General features: G+C 40.2%; 1 protein-coding gene across 2 annotated transcripts in view; it reads right to left on the reverse strand.

Moving 5' to 3' along the window:
* Positions 1–22,138, reverse strand: part of LOC124154142 — a 78,412-nt gene that overhangs the window by 3,844 nt on the left and 52,430 nt on the right. For both annotated transcript variants that reach the window (XM_046527676.1, XM_046527675.1), the window contains exons 5-9: positions 20,657–20,905; positions 16,407–16,739; positions 14,835–15,136; positions 9,701–9,896; positions 1,629–1,991 (exon numbers count right to left, since the gene is read on the reverse strand). In XM_046527676.1, the coding sequence (XP_046383632.1) occupies positions 1,629–1,991; positions 9,701–9,896; positions 14,835–15,136; positions 16,407–16,739; positions 20,657–20,905 (1,443 nt within the window). The remainder of the gene's footprint in view (positions 1–1,628; positions 1,992–9,700; positions 9,897–14,834; positions 15,137–16,406; positions 16,740–20,656; positions 20,906–22,138) is intronic.

Here is a 22,138-nt window from a genome sequence, read left to right on the forward strand (position 1 = left end):
ATGCCACTGGGAGTAATAAAGACAAAGTAATTTTCCACACAACTTTCCTTTTAGGTCAACCGGTTTTACTGTTTTACTCTCAAGGAGAAAAGTCCAAACTGCTTGAGATGCACCCTTGAGAATGATACAGAAGAAACCGGTTGGGTTAAACGAACGTTTGGAAAATTATGAAGACGTTATTACTCCCACGGACAGGTAATTTCATTCCCACCATTGATAAGGATGGGAGATAATGTGTGGAGAGAAACCCTTCGGCTTCGAAAGTAGCCTGCTCCCAATGAAAGAAGTCTGGGGGAGCACGGCTTAACATCCCGTCCGACGGGCAGAGCGCTGAATAATAAGTGCACTTCGCAGATCACGCTAGCAGGGGTCGAGGGATCTGAAAAATCTCCGCAACCACCTGTATTCTTACCCGGGCCAATGATTTGGGAAGTCAACATTTTAGCCCCGTCAACGCGATCCACTATTAAATTTCAAAATGTGATAATCGTGTTGCATTTTCAAAACTAATCAGTGTTAAGTTAACCATTGAAAATAGTGATATTGGGTATTTTTTACATTCGATTGGGACTGGGAAATTTTCGCGCGTATTTCGTGATTACATGTTTATTGATTATTTGACCTTTATGTTCTATAATTTTGAGGCGGCGAATTCTTGTCCTATGCATGAACTCAACCACAAAAATCATAAGATACAGCTGCATACAGCGTTACTTGATAACTACTCGATGTACGGGATTTCACAATGGGCGAAACGTTGGAGTGTGGAAATATAGAAGACTGAAACAGGCTAATTAGTATCGTCAAATTTACTTTTAATAAAAAAATATTTTATTAGTTTTTCTTTTCAATGTAATTTTTAATTAATAAATTTTGTAATCATTCGTAAGAACTCGAATTTTGTCTTTGAATATGGCGGTTTTTGCTTGTAATGTTCATAGCTGTTGTAAAACGTGAGAAAAATTCGCTTAGGTGTACTTAACATCTAAACGTACAGTAGCTTTGGGTGTTGCGATAATATTTATCATTATTTAATTTATTTATGATTTTTTTTCATTTGCTGTTAATATTTTTTAGAACAATCTGAATGTTGGTTTGAGCTGTTGCTGAGTTGAGTGAGCTGATAAGACTGATTCGCAGGATAGTGAAATTAAAAAATTCTGGATATAAGTGCATTTTATTTTCCCTAGGCCAACTCGATCCGCATTTGAATCCGATTTTCATTTGAATTCCTAACGCACATTTACAGCTATAATACAACCCTCGCTCTCCTCGTGATTGTTTATGTTAAATTGTGTCATGAGCTGAAAAGTTTCTCATTCTGATGATCGCTGTGAAGTGTTTCATTCTATCCCGATGAATTGCGTTGATGAAGGTCTGTCGGGTAACTTTCAGGTCAGTTAATCCATGTCCTGGAGGAATAAAGAGCTTTAAGAAAATTCTAAGAAAAGGGCGGATCTATGTAGCCATAAGGACATATTGTTTATATTGGCGCTGATTGTTAGGATCAGTTGATAGTTACCGAGATCGTTCCTTTATCTTCCTGCTTTGAGGAGGAGAGAATGGATTAACTGAACCGGGAAGTTACCAACAGGCCTTGGTCAGCTGATAAGCGTTTCCATAGTTACCTCCCACATGTTGTCACCGTTGAGGGCTTCGAGCAGGTCGAACGTGAACCCGTATCCCTCTTCCTCCTCCTCTTCTCCGCTATCGTCGTCTGCAGCAGCTCCGCCGCCTCCCTTGGGGACGGCTGGGGGCGTCGGGGGCCGCGGCTTGGGCGGCGCCGTGTGCACCACCCCTCCGTTCTCATTGTCGTCATCGTCGTCGATGTCTCCCGCTTCATCGGCCGCTTCGTCGGCGGCGGCTGCGTCCGTCGGGGGCAGTGTCTCGGGGGCGGCTGCCGCGCACTTGACCCCTTCCGCGTTGTGCGAGACGGGGAAGTGGAAGGCCACGGCCAGGTTCAACTCGCCGCCGCCGGTCATGTTGCCCACCTGCCACGGGAAATGAGAGGAGCAGGGAGGTTAAGGATAAAGATGGAAAAATAGATTTCGACTATAATCGAATTTTAAAGGCAATAGATCGAGGAAATCGAGATCGAGCCTCGATCTTCGAGTTTCGATCCAAACTCGATTTTTCAACTTCGATCTTGACCATTTTGTTTGATGCAGCAATATCAGCAACGTCACTACCGGCCTGTGATAACGTCCTCCGTCCCGACTGCAGACTTTTACCTGAGACCCGTAAAATTGGAGAGGCACGCCCTAGATCTTCAAGAAAGCATCTCAATCGGTTGATCTTTCTTAAAAATCTTATTGAAATCGAGTGGTTCCAAGTGGTGATCCTAAAACGCTAATGTGCTTGGGTTTGTAAATTTTTACTACTAATAATTCACTCATGCATTCTAAGTAGATTTTTTGGGATTTTTTGTGTTAGGGTGTTTTCGAATTTATAATTAACATTTTTTGCAGGAAATTTATTTATTTTAAAAGAACGGTCGATTTTTTTCCATCAATCGATCTTTCGGTCCAAATTTCGATTTTTTTAAATTCGTGTTTTTTTTCATTTTGATTAAAAATTGATTTTGACCGACATTTATCCATCACTAGTCAGGCACCAACGTCCTCAGAGTTAGGATAAGGGAATTTGATAATAGGTTCTTTAAGAGGTCTCATCATTGCCGCTCAACCTGTTGTAGTTTACCTTTTTCCGTAATGTTTTACTTCCTTTATATTAAATCGTAAACTCGCTTTGCTGTGTTAAACGAAGCAATTCGGTTCTTTTTTCACATTGTTGATTGATAACGTTGTTACTTTTGTTACGTTGTTGCTGGTCATTGGATAGCGGCAAATAATCTCTGTGGAGTGAAAAACACAAATTATGTGTTTCTACATTACACACTGTATGTTTATATGATTTTGTAGCATTGCTTAGTACTTTCATACAAAGATATAGAACCATTCATGGGTATTATGCTTTGAGTGATGTGCTTGTTGGCGTAGTAATCTGTACTCCTAAGAAAACTCTTCTCATGCCGTTTCTAGCTGCTGTGTCCATTTTATAGCTATCGTCTTTTGGAAATACAGAAATTCCTAACCTTTTACAAGTTAGGCTTAAAATTTGTGACGTCACTTCCCGGTCCGTCCAATGTCCTTCTACGGTAAGCAGCATTTCTCCACTCTATTTTCAGAGAAGTTTCAAAACACTCCATTACCCTTGGAATGTACGCCAGTTTAGACAAGTTTTTCTTTTTAATTTATGAGGAGTTGTTGATGTAGAGTCGTTTTCTTTTCGTCTTTATTCTGTTTTTCTTACTAATTTAATTTAATATTTCCCTCATAATACAAAAACTAACTTAATTAACTTGTTACACTTTCAATTTCCATAAAAAGATTGATGTATATCCGAAGTCACGTTGTTTCAACTCCCGTCTCAACTTTCGATTACTGCGCAACCAATTATTCCCGTAACTCACTCTCGTCTATATTTCTCGTTGGACACGAGAGACCGAAACAAAGCACTTGCTACTGGTGACTTCAACGCTCGTTTTTTTTGTTGCTGGAGGCTTTCGAAGAGTTTTCTTCAACCTATCTAACTTTCCTCAGATTTCCAGAAGTCTTCAGTTATCTACCACTTCATTGAGTCTTCGTGATGTTTACAATATTTCGGGTGTATTTTGGCGGCCGCTAATATTTTTCTTGGGGAGTGATACAGCAATGACATCCAAAACGTCATGGGTGCAATTGAAAATGGTGAGGGCGAATCACAGAAAGTTGTAGGCCAGATTTGGATGCAATGTTGTCGTCTAATTCATACCCATGGTTCCACACAAAGTACCCCTATAAAGTATTGAGGTTGAAGACTGGAACAACATTTTGTGGCAAATATACTGAGTTTTTTACTTACGAAATTACGTTTTGAAATGATCTTAATAGGAGTAAGATGGAGAGCAAAAGGAACGTCGATGGATATACTTAAGATTCAGGCTTAAATTTTATTAAGATCAAATACCAATAGGTTAAGCTGGTACTAATATGTTATTCTGAGCCCCTGCTTGGCTTTCTAATCCAACATCAATATCCAATATGAAACAATATTTTTTAACGTTATTTATGCAATGGTCTCCTCTCCTTTATTTGTTTAGTTACACACCCTTGGGCCACCCTTTGAGCGGACTTTTGGTTTGAAGTTGAAATTAGCTGATAATATGGGACAGGAGTCCGCATCCTCTTCGACAGTGACCTCCGTACAACTTAAACGCCGAAAATGACAATGCGCTAAATCTAGAGGAACCAATGTGATTCATCCAGTGTGAAATATGCTAGAAAGACCATAGGTTTCGTACAAAGTTATGTCTTTTTTTTAATTCTTTATTAATTTTTAAAATTCGATTTCAAATTTGAAATATAGATATTTTTACACTTATTGAGTAAAATAAATTTATAAATATGTTTTTATAATGCGCATTTACTGAATAGTTTTCATATTGTGCTTGGCATATTGTGTCAGTGCCAAGTTTGATGCTTCGTCCTCGAGCTAGAGATTTTGCTGTTGATATTGTATCAGCACTAGGAACTTATGATACCTCGATAACAGGTAGATATGGGACCCTTTCTTGGACCTATTCACACTTTCCGTATATTGCCAGGGGTCCAGTGCATTGAGCATACGCAGTTTTACAATACACGAGCGGCTTTGAAAGTGATAACGCACGCATATACATAATCTGTGTGAAAAATTCTATCGAAAGCCTAAAAAATTACTGCATTTTACGATTTAAAATCCATTCTCTCACATTGTACTATTAATTATTGTTATAAGAGCTAGTTTGATTCCCTTTTCTTGCTTTTTTGATCGAGTACTTCCGGTTATCCATACGAAAATATATCCATTCATGCTATTACATCAGAGAGTTCGCTCTCAATGCGGCCGTCTGCGCTATTGGAATGGATAAAAAGCCATTAATCATAATTTTCCGTATTATAAAACAACTCAACCGTGAACAAATCCCTCATAAATTCAGTACGTACTACATGCACAGAAAGCTTCCCAGTCTTTGTTCTGACATGTATTTAAATTACTTCCCTATATGCAATGTTGGTTCATACGCATAAGCTTTACGTTTTTTCTTTCAAAAAGTTGAGCGGATGGTCTGATATTTATGATTCAGTTGCGCCCACTGGCTATGAATTATGGTTGCACTCTCACTTAAGATTTGATAGGATGAAAAAAGCTTGCACTGCTTGAGATGCCTGTAAGTTCAATTCTCTTTAATGTGAATTTCTTTAACGTTGAAGCGTCGTGAAATGCTCTGCAATGGTTTCATCATGCCGCAGAGCCATGAGAGAAGCTAAGACAAGGTAGTAATGCCTCCTGGATTGCATCTGTTTTTTATATTTATCGCTATATAGAAGCCAATGCTTCTTGCACCTGCCGCAGGGTGATTCTCTGCCGCAATTTTTAAAAATGTTTTTTTTCCATAAGATTCCTTTGATTTTAAAAATTGACTTGCATATCGTAGGAAAACAAAGCGGAGCTACATGAAATTTAAGACAAGTCCATTTCGAGATTAAAACTGTGTAAAACTATAGTGAGTGTAATGATCATCTAGAGAAAAATCTCAATTATTCTTCCTCATAGAATAATCAAACATTTGTCAAGGTATGGCAAATTCGGTTCCGCTGGTGGTAGCTCACATCCATCACCTACCCTTTTATCTCTATCCTTATCCTGCAGTCGTCTACGGGCTCTCATGGCGTGGGCGCCTTCTTTCCCTTTTTCCTTGTATCTATCCTCCGTACTCATGAGAAGCAAGGTCGTGTAAGTCTCGGACTTCTTTCCCTGGCTCTTAGTAGTGCATTCTCGCGGGCTCACCGTGAGTACCTCGATCCAAATGAGTTTAATTATGGCTTTAATCCTCAACTTTTGAGTAAAGTTCAGGATCTTCCCTCGTAATTCAGAGTATATTTTTGGGTCTTCATTGCTGTGACAAAAAGCAACGCTTCTTTCATCTGAGACAGTATGGAAAAGCAATTGAAATCATCACTATTACCTATTTGATATATTGGAGGTAAATTATGTCGTACAAACCAAAGCTCCTTAGAAAAAGCATCTTGTTTTAACTACCGGAATTGGGAGCGAAGCCGATTTTAATTTCCCGGTGACAGCTGACGCCATCTATAGTTGCATATCCGTACTTGGCTAACCAGCCCACGGAAATACTTAACAGTGGATAATCCATGGTGTGGTTTCCTGATGCAATAAAAAGCGTCTTTTCTGGATATCTTTCGAGTTCCAAAATTTACTCGCATACCTCCTCGATCCCTGGATCCGCTTTTTTTCGTGGCCTTCATCACCTGATATGGCTGTGGAACTGGTCTTTTTGGTGGCTAAAGGAAGACGTTAGATGTCCATAGGGTGTAACGCGTTTACCTCCGATATAGGTAGCATCTTACGTCGTATTTTGACAGAATGCCAGTTCAAGGTTTTCTTGTTATCGCGGACCTTTCCCAATGAGTTCTCGAAGCGCTCAAAGGCATCCCGCAACAAAAAAATCCTGCGACAAGGGCGTGCGGTGGCGATGCGCTCCACCGAGGAACTTATCGGGAGAGGAGAAGGCGGACTAGGGACGAGAATTCACGATCGAGCCCCCCACTCCAACCTCCTCCATTTCCCGGCCTGCCCCGAGCTCTTTTTTCTTTTATTCTTCCCGGAAGTAGCGACAGTGAGTCCTTCCTCAAGGGCGGAAGTGCCGACTCTGCCCCCGGGCCATCGCCTGCGCGCGTGATTGAAGCAGTCACGAGGACCAGCCAAGGAGTTTTGAATAACAGGAGTCGCTAACGAGGGTTTCCTTCAATGGTCTACTCGGAATTAGCTTCATGAACAATAATATAAGAATTAAAAACCGTTGGTGAGTTTCGCCGTTGCATGAATGTGCATACGAAATATTATTGTTGGTACACGAAATATTATTATGACCGTGGGGTGTGCTTGCTTTTGGAGATCATCTTGCATATTGATGGTTGGTTATCCCTTGCCAAGAACTCTAGAGATGGCTCGCACGGTATTATTTAGATGTACAGTCATTTTCAAAAGCTTAGGACACAATTTGTGGGGAAAGGGTATTTAAATCAATTACAGTGAATTTTACGGCGAGAAGAAAACTAAATAAAAAACGATAGAGTGAGCTGAAAAAAAAACAGAATGAAGTATCCTGCGATTGAGACGCGATCCCTCTCTCTGAACGTAAATTACAAACAAAGAGTGTAAACTGGGATAAGTACGCAGTAATTTCACGCACGTATATTCATACATAGTCTTTTATTCCGTGCGTAGATCTATATGAATCACTAGTTTTAAAACGATGAATACATGCAGAACTTCTCTAGTTGCAGTGCAAAACTCCAATTTATTTATAGCAGTAAGGGATGTTCTTGTGTTAGCGACTTACTTAACAAATCTTGAATCACGGCAATGAAGTCAATTAATGGGCCCCGTTCTGTTGATCATATAATTTAGCGACTCGCGATTTTTTTCGTGTGTAGAGGTGTCCAACCTTCCCTTTCACCGTTTGTGTCTAATGCACAAGAACCGTACCACTGCCTCCAGCATATTTGCGACCACTTTGGGTCGTCGTCCTCAAGACCTGTATAGTGCCGTGGAACTGAAAAAAAATACCTTATACCAGCGGCAGGCCCGAGATGGACCCTGTTCTAACTCCATCGGGTCCAACTCCAATTCTTAAATTCGAGGCATACAGTGATACCGGGCTCCGGAGTTGAGTCACTCTGGAAATTCAACTTTCAATTCCCTTTTAAATTGCTCCAAGCAAATGAATGGAGCCGGATTCGTATGGACTTGATTTTTTTATGTTTTTATCCCGTAGATATCACGTAATTTCGTGCATTTTCTTGCCCCTGAGCTAAAATGTGAGCATGTTGTGACATTAAAGTGGGCCTGTAGATATGTTTTACACGTTTTTTTCTGAACTCGCTTCGTATCTTTCTATTTCATCGATGGAATCGTGCAGTTGATTTTTAACCCACTTCCTATTGTCTGATCTGCTTGAAATTTTGCACATTTGCTCTTTCTGATGAAATTCCATTATTCAGCCATCATAAAGGTCATCATCGTTAGTCAACAATCCTAAGATTGGTTTGACGCAGCTCTCCATTTCTCTCTCCTATCCGCTAATCTCTTCACAGCTACATATTTATTCTCTTTTACATCCTTTATAACCTGTCCTATATACTCATTCGGGGCCCTCCCTTGCCCTTTTTCCCTTCCACTTGTCCTTCAACGATTGTCTTCATCAGACCATCGTGCCTCAAAATGTGGCCAACTAAGTTGTCCCTTCTTCTGCTTAATGTTTTTAGGAGGCTTCTCTTTTCTCCTACTCTCCTTAGCACTTCCTGGTTACGCACACGGTCAATCCATTTTATCTTCATCATTCTTCGGTAGCACCACATTTTGAATGCTTCCACTCTTGACTTCTCTGCTGCTGTCAACGTATCTATTTTTATTTCATTTTTATTTTCCAATATTCTGTCCATTTATAGGTAGATTTGGTCTGGCTTCTCCGCTCATTATAGGTTTTAGCCCTTACCATATTCTTTCTACGGTCATCCAAGTTCCTAGACGTGATACCACTTGTGATATATATACAAACAATGGAGAACGGGACGAGACCATAATAAACCATAAACAGGAAATGAAAATAAATGTTGAATACTAAATGTAAGGATCCGAAATTGATTATCATTAGCAGGAGCGGAAATATTTCTGCTGTAAGATCGGTATTACTAGTAAATTTAAATGGAGCATTGAGTTAAGTGAAATAAAAGATTATCTGCTAGACGATTTTATCCTATTTCATCGTAACATAAATACTTTATTCTTCTTGCCGATATCTGCTTCGGCGTTAGTACAACGTTGCCGGTAATGGAGCAACGTGTTTTATTATTCAAAGATATTTCCTCCATTTTTTGCGAATTAAACGCAATTAATATAATAAGCAGTCTAATACCTGTAACATGGAGGGACTCAGTAGTTAAAAAAAGCTCCCGCGGGCACCTTTTTTTTGTAAACGGCTGGCGTATTAACACCTTCCGCTGCACGCATATTTAGGCGGCTTGTGGGGCAGTTATTAGATGGCCCTAACGACGACTGTTATTTTTCATGAAGGCAAATGCGGTTCTTGGCGTAATAAGAGAACTCTGCTTACTATATTTTCCAATTCATTAATTTGAAGAGGTATTGAGAAAGTAGAATTTGACCACAAGCTCAGAGACGTACAAAGCATTATTACCCACTCATATGGCTACGTTTATTCCTAAACTTAGGGGAATAGCTTAAGTAGTGTAACGTACACTAAGTTTGTTGATAATCCGAATAAGATGAACTTGCCATGCGAGAACGATTTCTGTTAGACTTAAAATTTTGACGGACACTTCGCCGAAGTTTCTCAATATTTTGGATATGCCTACTTGTCAAAGCAGACGATAAATGTTGACTTTTCTTTTCGAATTTGATGGGCATCATCCGTGAAGCAATAATCTTTCTTTGACAAAATGCATGAAAATTGTTTTGAGTCGTTCATTCCTGATGGAACTTCCTTGATCAAGTTATGAAATGGCCATGGTTTCCACAAAAATTAAGAAAGAAGCATTGAGTAAATGGCGCCAGAGCGTGGGATTGACGTTACCTTCCGCAGTCTCACGCCGGGCGCTGTGCCGACGAGGAACGCGGGACTGGAGTCGGATGGCGTCTTCGAGTAGATCTGCGCCGAGGACTGTCGCCGCATCTGGAAGTGTACCTTGCGCCCCTTGTCGCCCCCGACAGCGGCCGTCGCCAGCAGGGCCCGCCACTCATCCGCAGACATGGACACCAGCTCCGGACACCTGCGCACAGAAAAATGACTTGTTCTATGATGTGTTTCCGGCGTTTAAAGAGATTATTCGGGTTTCCCACCGGGTCAATGTTGACATTTCGGCAACCCGAGTACGCCTTCGAGAGAGAAAATGAGAACTCTTTGGAAAACTGCTGTCTACAAAAATAGTATTCCACTTCTATAAAGATGAGTTCCATATTCAAGTAACTGAACAAAATGGGTTAAGAAAGCAGTGGAAATCGATTAGATTGATCGTTGCGGATATATATCAGTTAATTGTGTTTTATTTTAAACATATCTAAGTTTCATAAAGTATAATCTCTCTATAAATTACATTTGCTGAAGCTGACTTGACGTCTTCAAATGCTTTGCCGTTAATCTACGATAAGACCAAAATGGCGGAAGTCTTTTTTTTTTATGAATCCTTAATTATCCGTATTATCTCTCAATTAAGGCGCGAGTAGAAATATTTTTTACTATTTTTTAAAAATTGAACCTGATATTGGTAAAAATTTATGTCGCAGGATGCTCTACTGTCAAAATTCCTGGAAAATAAGTAAATAAATATAATATAAATTTTCATTTTATCGCATTGTCTTCGTGGTATGCAGTCGTAAGCGGTGTTACTGAAACGTAAGTAGTAGTCTTTTTGGCGCAATGCTAATCAGCACGCAAAAAGACCTTCAGCGATCGGCCGTGAGGAACTCCGGTAATTCCAGTGATTTCTTCCACCTCAATAAAACCCCTGTGGGCGGTTATATTTAATAATTTCCTGTTTATGGCTGAACCTAGAATTTGATCTTCAGCGGTCGTCATTCTAGAATGATCTTTTTTAGAGTGAAACGTATGCGGACGTGTCGAAATGCTTGAATGAATCATTTATCTTGAAATTATATATAGATTGCAATTTCCTGACGAATAGCCTGGACTCAATTTAATTGCTTCCTTAGAATGACCTTTTGGAAAATATTGTATGATTAAGGAATCTGAAATCAAGAATTGTAGTCAGCCCCAAAAGCTAAAGTTATTTTGCAATCTGTTTATTCCCTTTTTGGAACAAAGTTTCATTCAGCGCAGCAGTGCTCATCCTTAGTATGAACACTTCAAAGGTGTTGATAGCTTCCTGATTAAATACCTAAACATTTTAGGCTGCAATTTAAACATTTTATCGATGAATCAGATATGAATGAAATTGAGGATGAGAGTTAGGGGATCAAAATATTAAAAACACATTTCTTATTTTTAAATAAAAAATTATTCCGGTATGGGTGGCACCTGCCTTGGAGGGATACGCCATTTCAAACACGCATAAAGTATGCCATGTACTATAAACAGGATATACCGGTATCATTTTTACTTTTATCAGCTCAGATAATCGATCACCGACGCAGGAAAGAAATAATTCTTCCAAATAATTAGTTTTCGAAACTGGGTCACGCAGTTATTCACGGTTCCTCGACATTTATCATTTCTTACTTCTCTCTTAATTATAAATCTGCCGCTATGCATCCCATTTGAACCGTATTGAACCCCAAAAGATATTCATTTTAATAAACTTAATCGCATTTCACCTGCGTTACGTTCGGCTTTCTTTTCGGTTACTTCAAAAGAAATCTCCCTTGGGCGAGTTTATGATGTGTGAAAATGAAAAAATCTCCCTCAGGGAAGTTAAAGGAGAATACAAATTATGTGTATTTCAATTTCACCACGCATTTATTATTTCATGGGTTCTCTTGGAGCGAAGGTCTCATGTTAAGCATTCTTTTTGTTCGATCGGTGTACCCTCAACATTCTTGGCCTTTACTGAGGCCATTCCGCGTTTCCCAAGAATAATTCCGTTAATATTCGCTTGCACAGCCCATTAAAGGCATTAGTAGGTTTCCAAGAGCACGGTATATGTCCCACCCCCTAAGCACGCTACGAACCACTTAAGCGGAGTTCGCCGCCCAGGTGATCAGACCTAGTTTGCACAAGCCTTTCCTCAAGCATGTAATAATGGGCGAAATAATATAGAAAAAGCTCACGTTGGGGCTTAGACGTAAATCTTATCGTCCATCGCGTAAAACAGTCTGATAGCTTATGTGGGTGGTATTAAAAATTTATGTTTATGCGCATGAATAGGCGCTCAAATAATTTTTTGCGGTGTTTTGGTGCCGGTATCCTTGGTAGCGGTTGCATCACGACGACGCAACGTACCAATAAGCGCGTTCAAGCGCACAACTATGCCCTCCTCAATGGTCCATCTCAGTTACGCTTTATGCTTCACTAGTCCTTGGAAAACACTCGGTGAGGGGCGGAAGGCAATTCCAGAGTGGAAATATACAAGTACAGTTCAGTCCACTTTACTGTGAGTTGCAGAATCGAAGAATTTCATCATTTAGTAACAGAGTTAGAAAAATTAGGGAATGAAACTTGTGGCCCTTGCACTTCGCTCCTCAGTAAAAACTTTTAGCGGATATTTATCCATATCCTAGTACCGATATTTTAAAAGCCAATTAGTGGCTTTTCTGACCTATTTTGTGTTCCAAATCGACGGATGTCACCTATGAAAGAAAAATTATTCAATTGCAGATGATAAAGCTCTTGTTTTACATTTTTCTTTGCACAAAGTGCAGTTTCGTTCTCCTCTATCTTCACACATTTCAGGACACATGGTAGTATTGTAAAGTAGTAGTAAAGCAAAATTAGTGATGTAAGTATTTACAAAAGCTGTTTTCGGCTTCTGATTTAAATGGTAGAATTCCAAGTCACGTGATCTAATTTCTGCGATAGCGTTTTTTTTCCATGATGTTAACTTCGATTTGAACTTTTATTTATAAAAAAAATTCTTATTAACCTTCTATTAAATTAGCATTTCTATTACATTTTGCACTCGCTGAGACGGAAATGTTAGGATTTTAATGAAGTGTAATGGTAAGTATTTGATTTGTATACTTTTTCTATTTCCTTAACTGTATTTAAATGGGAGGTTTACAGCTTTCCAGTTTTTGGTTAGTTTATTAGGCATCACAAGCGCTCTAATTTATTCTGAGGCTTGTCTAGTTTCATTGCGGAGGCTGCCAAGGAGGGGTAGGAGGACGCATAGATTGATAGGAATGGAATGGAGTAGGGGAAAAAACGACAGCGCCGTCGCGCCTTAACCGTGCGCGGCTGATTTGAACCGAATTTGATGTATCCGAACCGAATACGATTTGTCCGAATCGAACCGAATTCGATGCATCAGGAGAAGTGCAGACCCTAACGCCGTATTCCAGAACCTGACTCAATCACGAGTGCTCACAACCTGGTTGGTTCAGATTTCATGCTCCAGTTGTGTTTTGAGTTAGAGTCCGTATGTTAAAAATATGAACTTCAATTCAACTCGAGCTAGACTGACTATGGTCAAATTTACAACATAATTAAAGTACCCAAACTATTTTCACTCGTGGTCTCCTGTTGATAGAAAACTAGAACTATTGTAGTTCAATGTCACAAGAAGTTTTACGCGAGATATTGCGTTTTAAAAAAACATGAGGTGATAGCGGTGGACATCTTCGAACTTGGCGACTAAATTTGGGTTGGGACTTGGGTGAGATCTCGTAATACCAATGTTAGCAACTGAGTCGAGGAGCCAAGTCAAGATCAAGAATTGAGTAGCATTCTGGAATAGGGCCCTCAGAGAGTAAATGTAAATTTCACAATGGGTTCGTATGTTAGAAACTAACTTCAACTTAATAACAATAATAATAATTTTGTCTTTGTTTTTCAAGCGAATTTAGGACAGCATTGTCCTCTCTTACAATTAACTTGATTGATAATCACAAACATTCATGCCCTGGATGGTGATCCACCAAGGCGGGATTCGAATCCGCGACCTCTAGGTTAACAGTCGGGGACTTTAACCCGGCGCCACCGAGGCCGGCTTACTTACTCACTTGAGCTAGACTGATTATGGTAAAATTTACAATATAATCCATAAAACCAAACTATTTTCATTCTGGGCCTTCTGCTCATAAAAAAATTAAAACTGCTGTAGAACAATATCGCACGTGGAAGTATTTTTACGCGATATATGTCATTTTAAAAACGCGAGTAATGGCGGCGGACGCGAGTTAAGGCTACCATAGTTGTTTTGTAATTAGCCAAAGTAAAATTGACCATCAATGACAGTAATTCAATTTTTACTGTAATTATTACTATCATTGATGATCAAAAAAATTATATTGCTGTCTCAGGAGGGCTAGTGATGATAACAATGAGAGTGATTCAGATTAAGACCTTCGTCCTTAGACAATCAAGACCTAATCTTGGAACCTGACCATGGGCGCACCCGGCGAGGGGCAGGAGGCCCCCCCCCCTCCCTAGAAGCAAAAATTGCAAATTTCTTTAAGGAAAATAATATTTTTTCAAATAAATAATTTTAAAAACTTATAAAGAGCTGTAACAGTTTCCTTAATATGTTGGTTTCATTCACCTTTTCCAAGCTTAAATCTTACCTATAACTTGAACAACCATGGCTTGCCCCCCTTCCCCCCTAGTTTTGATCCTGGGTGCGCCCTTGAACCTGGCGACTCAGTTTGTGTCGGGACTTGAGTAAGATCTCGTAATACCAACGCAACTCCCTTGTCAAGTATGTGTCAGGATCAAGACTTGAGAAGCGTTCTGGTATACGGCCCGTAAGGCCTGTTTACACGATACATTACCACGTACGACTTAATGTCTGTGTTGCATGAATGATTTTTGCGGACCGGAACGGAACATGTGCGAATTCATGAACCAAATTAGAACAGGTTCTATTTTCTGTGCATGCATTCGCACAAATTGGGTGGTTACACGGTGCATTTTGGCGTTTATTCTCGCGTTAATACATGTAGAAATTAACCCGTACGTGTTAATGTACCGTGTAAACAGGCCTTTAGAGAATAGGAGCGTGTATGTCACAATGCGTCTGCTTCCCATCGTCTCTCACCTGCCGGGCTTGGCGCCGCACTTGGCGGAGTGCGCGACGGCGAGGGCGCTGGAGAAGAGGCGCACGGCGTCCATGATGGGCACCACGGAGGGGTCCTGCACCAGGTAGAACTCCTCGACGTTGGAGCGCGCCACGGCCTCCACGCAGGAGGAGACGACGGAGGCGGCGGGACCGTCGCCCGAGCCCCCGCACCCCCGCGTCGCCAGCAAATAGGGCGGCCACAGCGTCGAGTTGGCCACCGTGTTCGCTAGGCGGTGGATGCTGGGACGAGCCTGCCCGCCGTTCCTTATGTTGTTGTCCATCTGTGCTCGGCCCCACGGAGGCCAAGCACGGAAGAAAGGAAACAGACGAGTGTTTAGAGCCGCATCCAAAAATTATGCGATCGATTGTATCGTTACATTGCACAGAAATGAGATGTGGAACCAAAAAAAATCATCCAAACCAATTAGTATAAAATATATTATTAATTTACATTTTTCAAAAATATAACTGGTGATTTCAGGCTAAACTGCGTAAAACCTTTCCATACATTTTTCTTGTATATATTTTAGAATCTCATACAAGCTCACGTTAAATTAGTTTTTTTTTCAATTAAATAATGCATATCGGAGATTTTTTTCCATAAAAGGATTTTTTAAATCAACATCGATTTAGAATAAGATACCTACCACCGAATTCATCATTATACTGTCTTCTTTGAAATTGCAGTGATCCGCTATATCCAACGCAATTAATTAATGAAATTGGCAGTTTCAGGCCTTAAAATACACTCTGGTTGATACATTGGCTGGTCTTTTGGCACCGGCTTACCTAAGGAAAATTAAAGTTACAGCTGCCACACGAATGCCGTCATCCCGTTGGCATGGCCGTGTTCAGGCCGGTTAGTAGAAAAAGGAAACAATACATTTTTTACACTTAGCGAATAGTAACAGTAGCCATACTTTGCCAGCTGGAGAAGAGGCGCACCTCGAACTAATAAATTGCAATAGAAAAAGTTATCGTCGTAACTACCAAATCAACGGGAAAATTAGAGTGAAACTTTGGAACGTGGAGTGTTTGAGTTATTATTTTTCCATGCGCTTTTCATCCGTATTTTGTTAGCTCTAACCGTGAGATCCGGAAGAGACTTCGATTAGGCTAAGGAAAAACTCAACTCAATTTCAATATAACTTAAAAATGAAACATTGCAATAGTTCCACAGGATGTATTCGAACACTACGCGTTTCGTTGTTAAAACAACATTATCAAGTGCATTTTACAAGGTCATTGTAGTTACAACAAAACGCGTCGTGTTGGAATAAATCCTGTGGAGAAATTGCTTCTTCTGAAAACTTCCACCGAATCGTGTCGCATCTCATACAATTAATTTGTATACCTTGTGTGCGCCGGTTTCCGTGGTTGTGTATAAGTTTGATAGATTCCATGCGGGGCAAGCGTTCATTTCTTTTGTCTTGACGCCCCTAAGCTGTGAAGCAATTTTTTCCTCTATGCTCTACTATCTCCAAAAATTTCTATAGTGCCCCCCCCCCAAAAAAATTACCAAATAAGAATTATCGAATATCGCCCACTAACCTCGTCATCGTCGTCATCCCCGTTGTGGACGACCGTTGTCTCCTGGATGACGAGCACGCTCGTCGCGGGGCCCAGCTGAAGCGCCGCCAGCTCAGGTAGAAGGCCCGCCGACGACACGCTGACCACGAAGGCAGCCTCGTCGGGGCCCGGCGTGGGACCCCCGAGGGCCGCCGCCGCACTCGAAGGCGTGGCGGGGGCGCTGCGGCTCAGGCCCCACACCTCCACGTAGCGCAGGAAATCGGCGATGGGCCCCGGCAGCGAACCGATGATCACCACACCCGGAGGACCGCGGCCCGCGGCAGCGGCTGCAGCGGCGGCCGCCGCAAACGCAGCCTTCGGGAAGGAGAGAGATTTTAGCGACCGTTTCACATAATGCATTGGAAAGTGTTGTGCTTCAATACATTAATGCCCGTTTTTTAATGTTGCAGCCACGTGACTGTCCGACAGAGGTGAAAACTTCATTAATCAAAGCTGGTCATTGTTTGTATTGGTTAAGTAATTAATTAATGTTCATTTAAGAAATACTCTAAAATATTCCAGCAAAAATTTACATAGTGTGGTTTTTTAGGCAAATGAAATGTGCCGTGCACAATTTTATTTCCTTTAAAACACATTAAAACAAATATTTCATTATTCCTACAATGCAAGGAATTGTCTTTGCTAAAAAAAAGAAAAACATGATGAATTGTAGTGTTTTTTCTGAGAAACGGATCGCAAACATTGTCAGCTTTAAAAAAATTTTAATGTACCCAAAAAAATAAGTTTTTAATCTTGTGTATGGAATGGAAATAATTTAAAATAGCATTTTTGGAAACATTTTCCCCATGGTCAATGATTACCTTACTGCCTAAGTTAATAATAAAGGGAGTAAAAATAGCCCCATTTAATTTTCATCGCCAAAATCATTTCTTATGGCGTCTGTAATTTAGAATACGTATGCATTTTCAAACTTGTATCGTTCAATCACCAGTCGTTTAGATCGTGCGTTGATGAATCATTGGCACAAGGTTATGGTTTTTGCTGGGTTTCTGAATCTCCCTCACTCAAAACGTTCCTTATCTTCACAGAACTGGGTTCAAAAGATAATGAACAGTATCGAAAATGAAGTTACGCTGTAAAATTAGTATTTTGTTTTCCTATTTTGCTTTAAATACAATGAGATAAAATTCCCTTGCCGGTTATAGTGGCTACATTTTTTCCTTCCATATTTCCATCGCTACTTTCCTTTCACTTTTCTTTCCCTCTTGATTACTTAGGTAAAATATAACATCCTTAAGAATGAAGGGTCTGTAATAAATTTCATTGGAAAGTTTGAAGCCTTGGCTCTTTTCTCCTTTGTCTAGACTTAGTGCTCGATAATTATACAAAAAATCTCTCTTCAACCGTTACATTATAGTCGTGTTTCTTATAACTCATATTCTTTTATTTCGAGCATAAATACAAGGAAATATTGGAAAAATGGAAAGCGGAGAATAGTTTTTTTTCACTTTTGTAGGTTTTGATCACTTAGTCCGCCATAGTCTGCTTCAGAGCATTGAGATCACTTTTATTTTCGTGTCATAATTTCACTTTCCCTCACTTCTTCCCAAGATTACTCAATGACATAACTTGAGTCAAGTTTGTAATTAATAAGCAATACATATTTTTTTTTAAATTTGCGTCTAATCTCATCATTATTATTTTTGATACGTTTAATCAATAAACGCATGTAGCCTTTCTTATCATTACTATAGGAAAAAGTTCTCCTTTAACTGGCGACATACTCAAAAAGCTAAAACTTTTATTTTATTTGTGATTTGCGTTGCTGTGTGTTTTCAATTATTTGAACTTTCATGATTCTGATTTATCGGTTGATCTAAAGCATAGTATATTGAAGGTGATAATATTTAACAGCCACCAATTCAAATCGATTGCCATTCTGCTTTGTCACAAGGTTCCATTCTTTCCTGCACTCAGTAAACCGTTATTTAAAAATTGAAAAATAACTTATTTTTCAATGGAGGATTGAGAGCACACGTTTAAATTAATGATGTAGATGTTTTACTTTTTATCGGAAATTTCTTATCTGATTCGGTATCATTCTCTACAATAATCTAGAGCTGATCACGCGGTTTAGCGATGACTTTGATTGATAGTTATGTAAAAAACATTTCTTCCCCGAATGAAACGCCGTAGCACCAGTAAAGACTCTGGTCTACATTTTCTGTCCTTCTATCGGTTTTCTGTGGCTATATCCATCGCAGTTATGTTGGCACGTCAGAAATCCTTGAGAATTAATATTATCTCTTTTGTCTTCATTTTTTCAATTTGAAAAGTAACCCAAATAATAATTATAATTGGCTTTGTCGGTCACCACTCCTTCGTTTTTTTCCTATTCCCTATAAAAACTCATTTTTTGGATTTCGTCTTCGAGATAATGCTGGTGGTGATTTTAAATTGCCACTTTTTCTCTTGTGCGAAAAATCCACAGAGAAAAAATCATTCGCCTTGACCGGGATTTATCGCACAATTTGTGCATTGCGGTTGACTCCCGTAAAGATATCGCCGTGGCTAGTCCCGGTATATTTTTTTTCTTTTATTTTTTTTCCCTGTTCGTCGGTATTGTTGCTGTATTAAATATTTCTTTTCCGTTTTGTTTGCACCTCTCAGATTTCCTGTAGGGAGAGTTCAGAGTGTTAGGTAAGGGATTTAGCATCCAAGCATCTAAGTACTCTTGGGATGGCTAGTGATAAGAGTACAATAGAGATCATACCTCTGACCTTCATCCCTTCCCTACTTAGCATATTGCGCACAATTGAGGTCTTTACTATCTCACGAAACCCCATGCTGTCCTTATTGCTCTTTCTCTCATTCCTCAGAAGGTCACTTACTCACCAAGAAGGGATCGGGAGAAGTAAAATTTTATAATTCGCTGTGTGAAATTATTTCATTTAATAAGTACCTCAAGTGAAACCTCAAGCTAAATAATTAATCAGAGAAATAGGCAGCTATTTTGCTCCAGATAAATTTAATACAATTTGGTTTGGCTGGACTACGTCATCCTCTGGTCTTTCATCTTGTTACTGCAGTGCTTCGTAACTATGCCGCAATAAATTGAACTACTTTGAATAGTTTAACTTTAGGTCTCATAATGCTGAATTTCCACCATTTTCATGTTGAGTATTTTTTCACGCTTGATAACTCTCTTTTTTTCTGAAACTGAACAAATGTATCTATATCCAAGGTAGAAATGGCTTTTGATGTAATTTATTAATTACCTGATATGAGTTTCTAACGGCTTGTACTCGGATTTTGAATGAAAATTAGAGTCGATAATACTAGAGCATTACACATTTAGCCGAGTATATTTTAGCCCTTATGTATTGCAGGTGTTGAAGTCTCTCGATGGAGCGTCAGTGTAATCTAAGATTGTCGACCCATCATGTTTCAGGGATAAATGTGTTAGTTGAGGAAAGATTCTGCAAACAATGAATCGCCTTTAGGAACTTCGAGCTTGAGTATTGGCTTGGGCCGAATCATGAACGTCACAAGTATCCTCGAAGTTACAAGAGGATTTTTATGTGTGGTAATAAAAAAATTTAGGCCATGGTGGTACAGAAAAGGAATTGGAGTGATTATCGATTCTCGAATGCTCCATGAAAACCTACTCTAATTCAGCGTGGAGGTTTTCGGGGCTACTATCGCGTAGATTCATCTCTGCAGACGACAGGAACCAACAACTGCGCGTCTCGGCCATAGCTGAGCACACATAGAGTGGGCCGAATCACAATCCCGACTATGACAATGCAAAAGTCATTGCCAATGAAAAGAATACTTCCCACGGATCATTAGGGAAGCTATAGAGATAATGAAGACACCGAGCCACCTCAATAGGGAGGACGGATACCAGCTCCCTAACACATGGAGAAGAGTCCTCAAGAGTAATCCCGGACAGACAGGACAGAGCCAGGAGGTGCGGGCCAATGAGAAGCCACCCGGGCCTCCTGAACCAGCCAATGAGAAGACACCGGCCTCCGGCGGGGTGTATAAGAGACAGGCGATACCATGGATCTCCACTTCATTGACCTGAAGAAGCCTGCTGCAATGCCGGCGAAACTGTCGTCTGCAGAGAAGAATCTACGCGGTAGTAACCCCGAAAACCTCCACGCTGAATCCTCACCACACCGCGAAAGCCTACGCTAGGAAACCTACCCTAACCATGAGAATACTTTAATTATAATTGCCTGCATCCATTGATTTGACTCTCTCACCTGTTTTCCCTTGAGGTCCACGTTGACCCCTCCCTTCTTTTTGGCGGCGGCGAGCTCGCTGGCTATCTCCTCGTACTGCTCGGCGTCGTAGGCGTTGGGCAGGTGCTGCACGGAGAGCACGCACATGGGTTCGGACGAGTAAGTGGCTTCGGAGACGAGGATGCGCGCCACGTCGGAGGAGACGGCGTCGCCCGAGTGCAGCACGGAGAACGACGTCCAATCGAGGCGCCGGAGCAGCGTCAGGATCATCTGCGGCCCTCGGGGAGGACCATATGGGGGACGGGTGGAAATGATAAGAGAGAGAGAGAGGGTGAGAAATGGCACGCATATCCAAAATCGGGAAACACATAAATTCGTACCAAAGCCAGGGAAATTTTATTTTTGGTTAGAAATAAAACATTCACGCTCCAGCTAGCATGTTTGATTTGGAATGTGGCTCGTTTCATGTAGATTTTGACCCAACCGCTGATAAATTAAAGCGCATTTAGAAATAAAACTATGTACGCTCTTCGCAGCTTGTCGGTTTTGCTATGTGACTGTTTTCATGCAGATTTTGACTTTGCCGTTTCGCAGCCTCAGCGGAGGCCGGAAACGTACTCGGCTGCAGCCTAGAGTTCACGGGTTCGAAGCCCGCCCGGGTGACTTTACACCACTCAGGGGATGGATATGTGTGAAGCGTCCAACTTGTTAAATATAAGAAAGGACTGCATAGTCTTAATTTCGCAAGTTAAATAAAGACGAAATTAAATATCAATACAACCATTGAAAAATTGAAGTCTATTCGATCATGAAATCGTTGCGAATACAACTGAACGCGTAAAATATAGCGACTTATGGATCATGGCGAGAAATATAATTCCGTCAGAGAATACCTCATTCTATTGAAGAATTCATGGAAGAAAATATCCGATGGCGAATCTACACTCTGTAATGTCGGTAACCAGTCTTCCGGGGGCAAGGTTTTATCCACTGAAAACTTTGTTTGAAAAGTTCATATACATTTTAGATTTTCTCATTTATGAAGGTGGAAAATAAAAACTATTTAATGTCATACGCCGCTCTCGTATTTGGCACTAGAGTGAAAATTGAATTGTATTATATTATTGTTGGTCTATTAATATTCTTTGTCAAACAACCTGAACCAAACGCACATCCATTTGGTAATGGTAGATGAGAGGTACAGCGTATCAAACTTGCAGTAATTTTTGTATAATTTAAATAGCTAGTTCATTCCGCTTAATAGTTATTAATTCCGCCCTATAAATCTTTATAGAGGTTATATATTTTGAACTAGGATTTTGTCAGAAAGGTTTTAACTGAAATGAAACCGCCTATTGTTATTACTGGGGGATGACGTAGGAAGTAGTACGTCTCCCCCATTAACGGTTCCTTAAGTGTAAGTCATCGACCTGTTTTAGTGGAGTACCAAAGGATGTAGTGCTGATATCGAGATGAGAGGGTTATCTTTTATATAAGTAATGA

This window comes from Ischnura elegans, chromosome 2, assembly GCF_921293095.1.
Source record: "Ischnura elegans chromosome 2, ioIscEleg1.1, whole genome shotgun sequence".
Classification (NCBI taxonomy): Eukaryota; Metazoa; Arthropoda; class Insecta; order Odonata; family Coenagrionidae; genus Ischnura; species Ischnura elegans.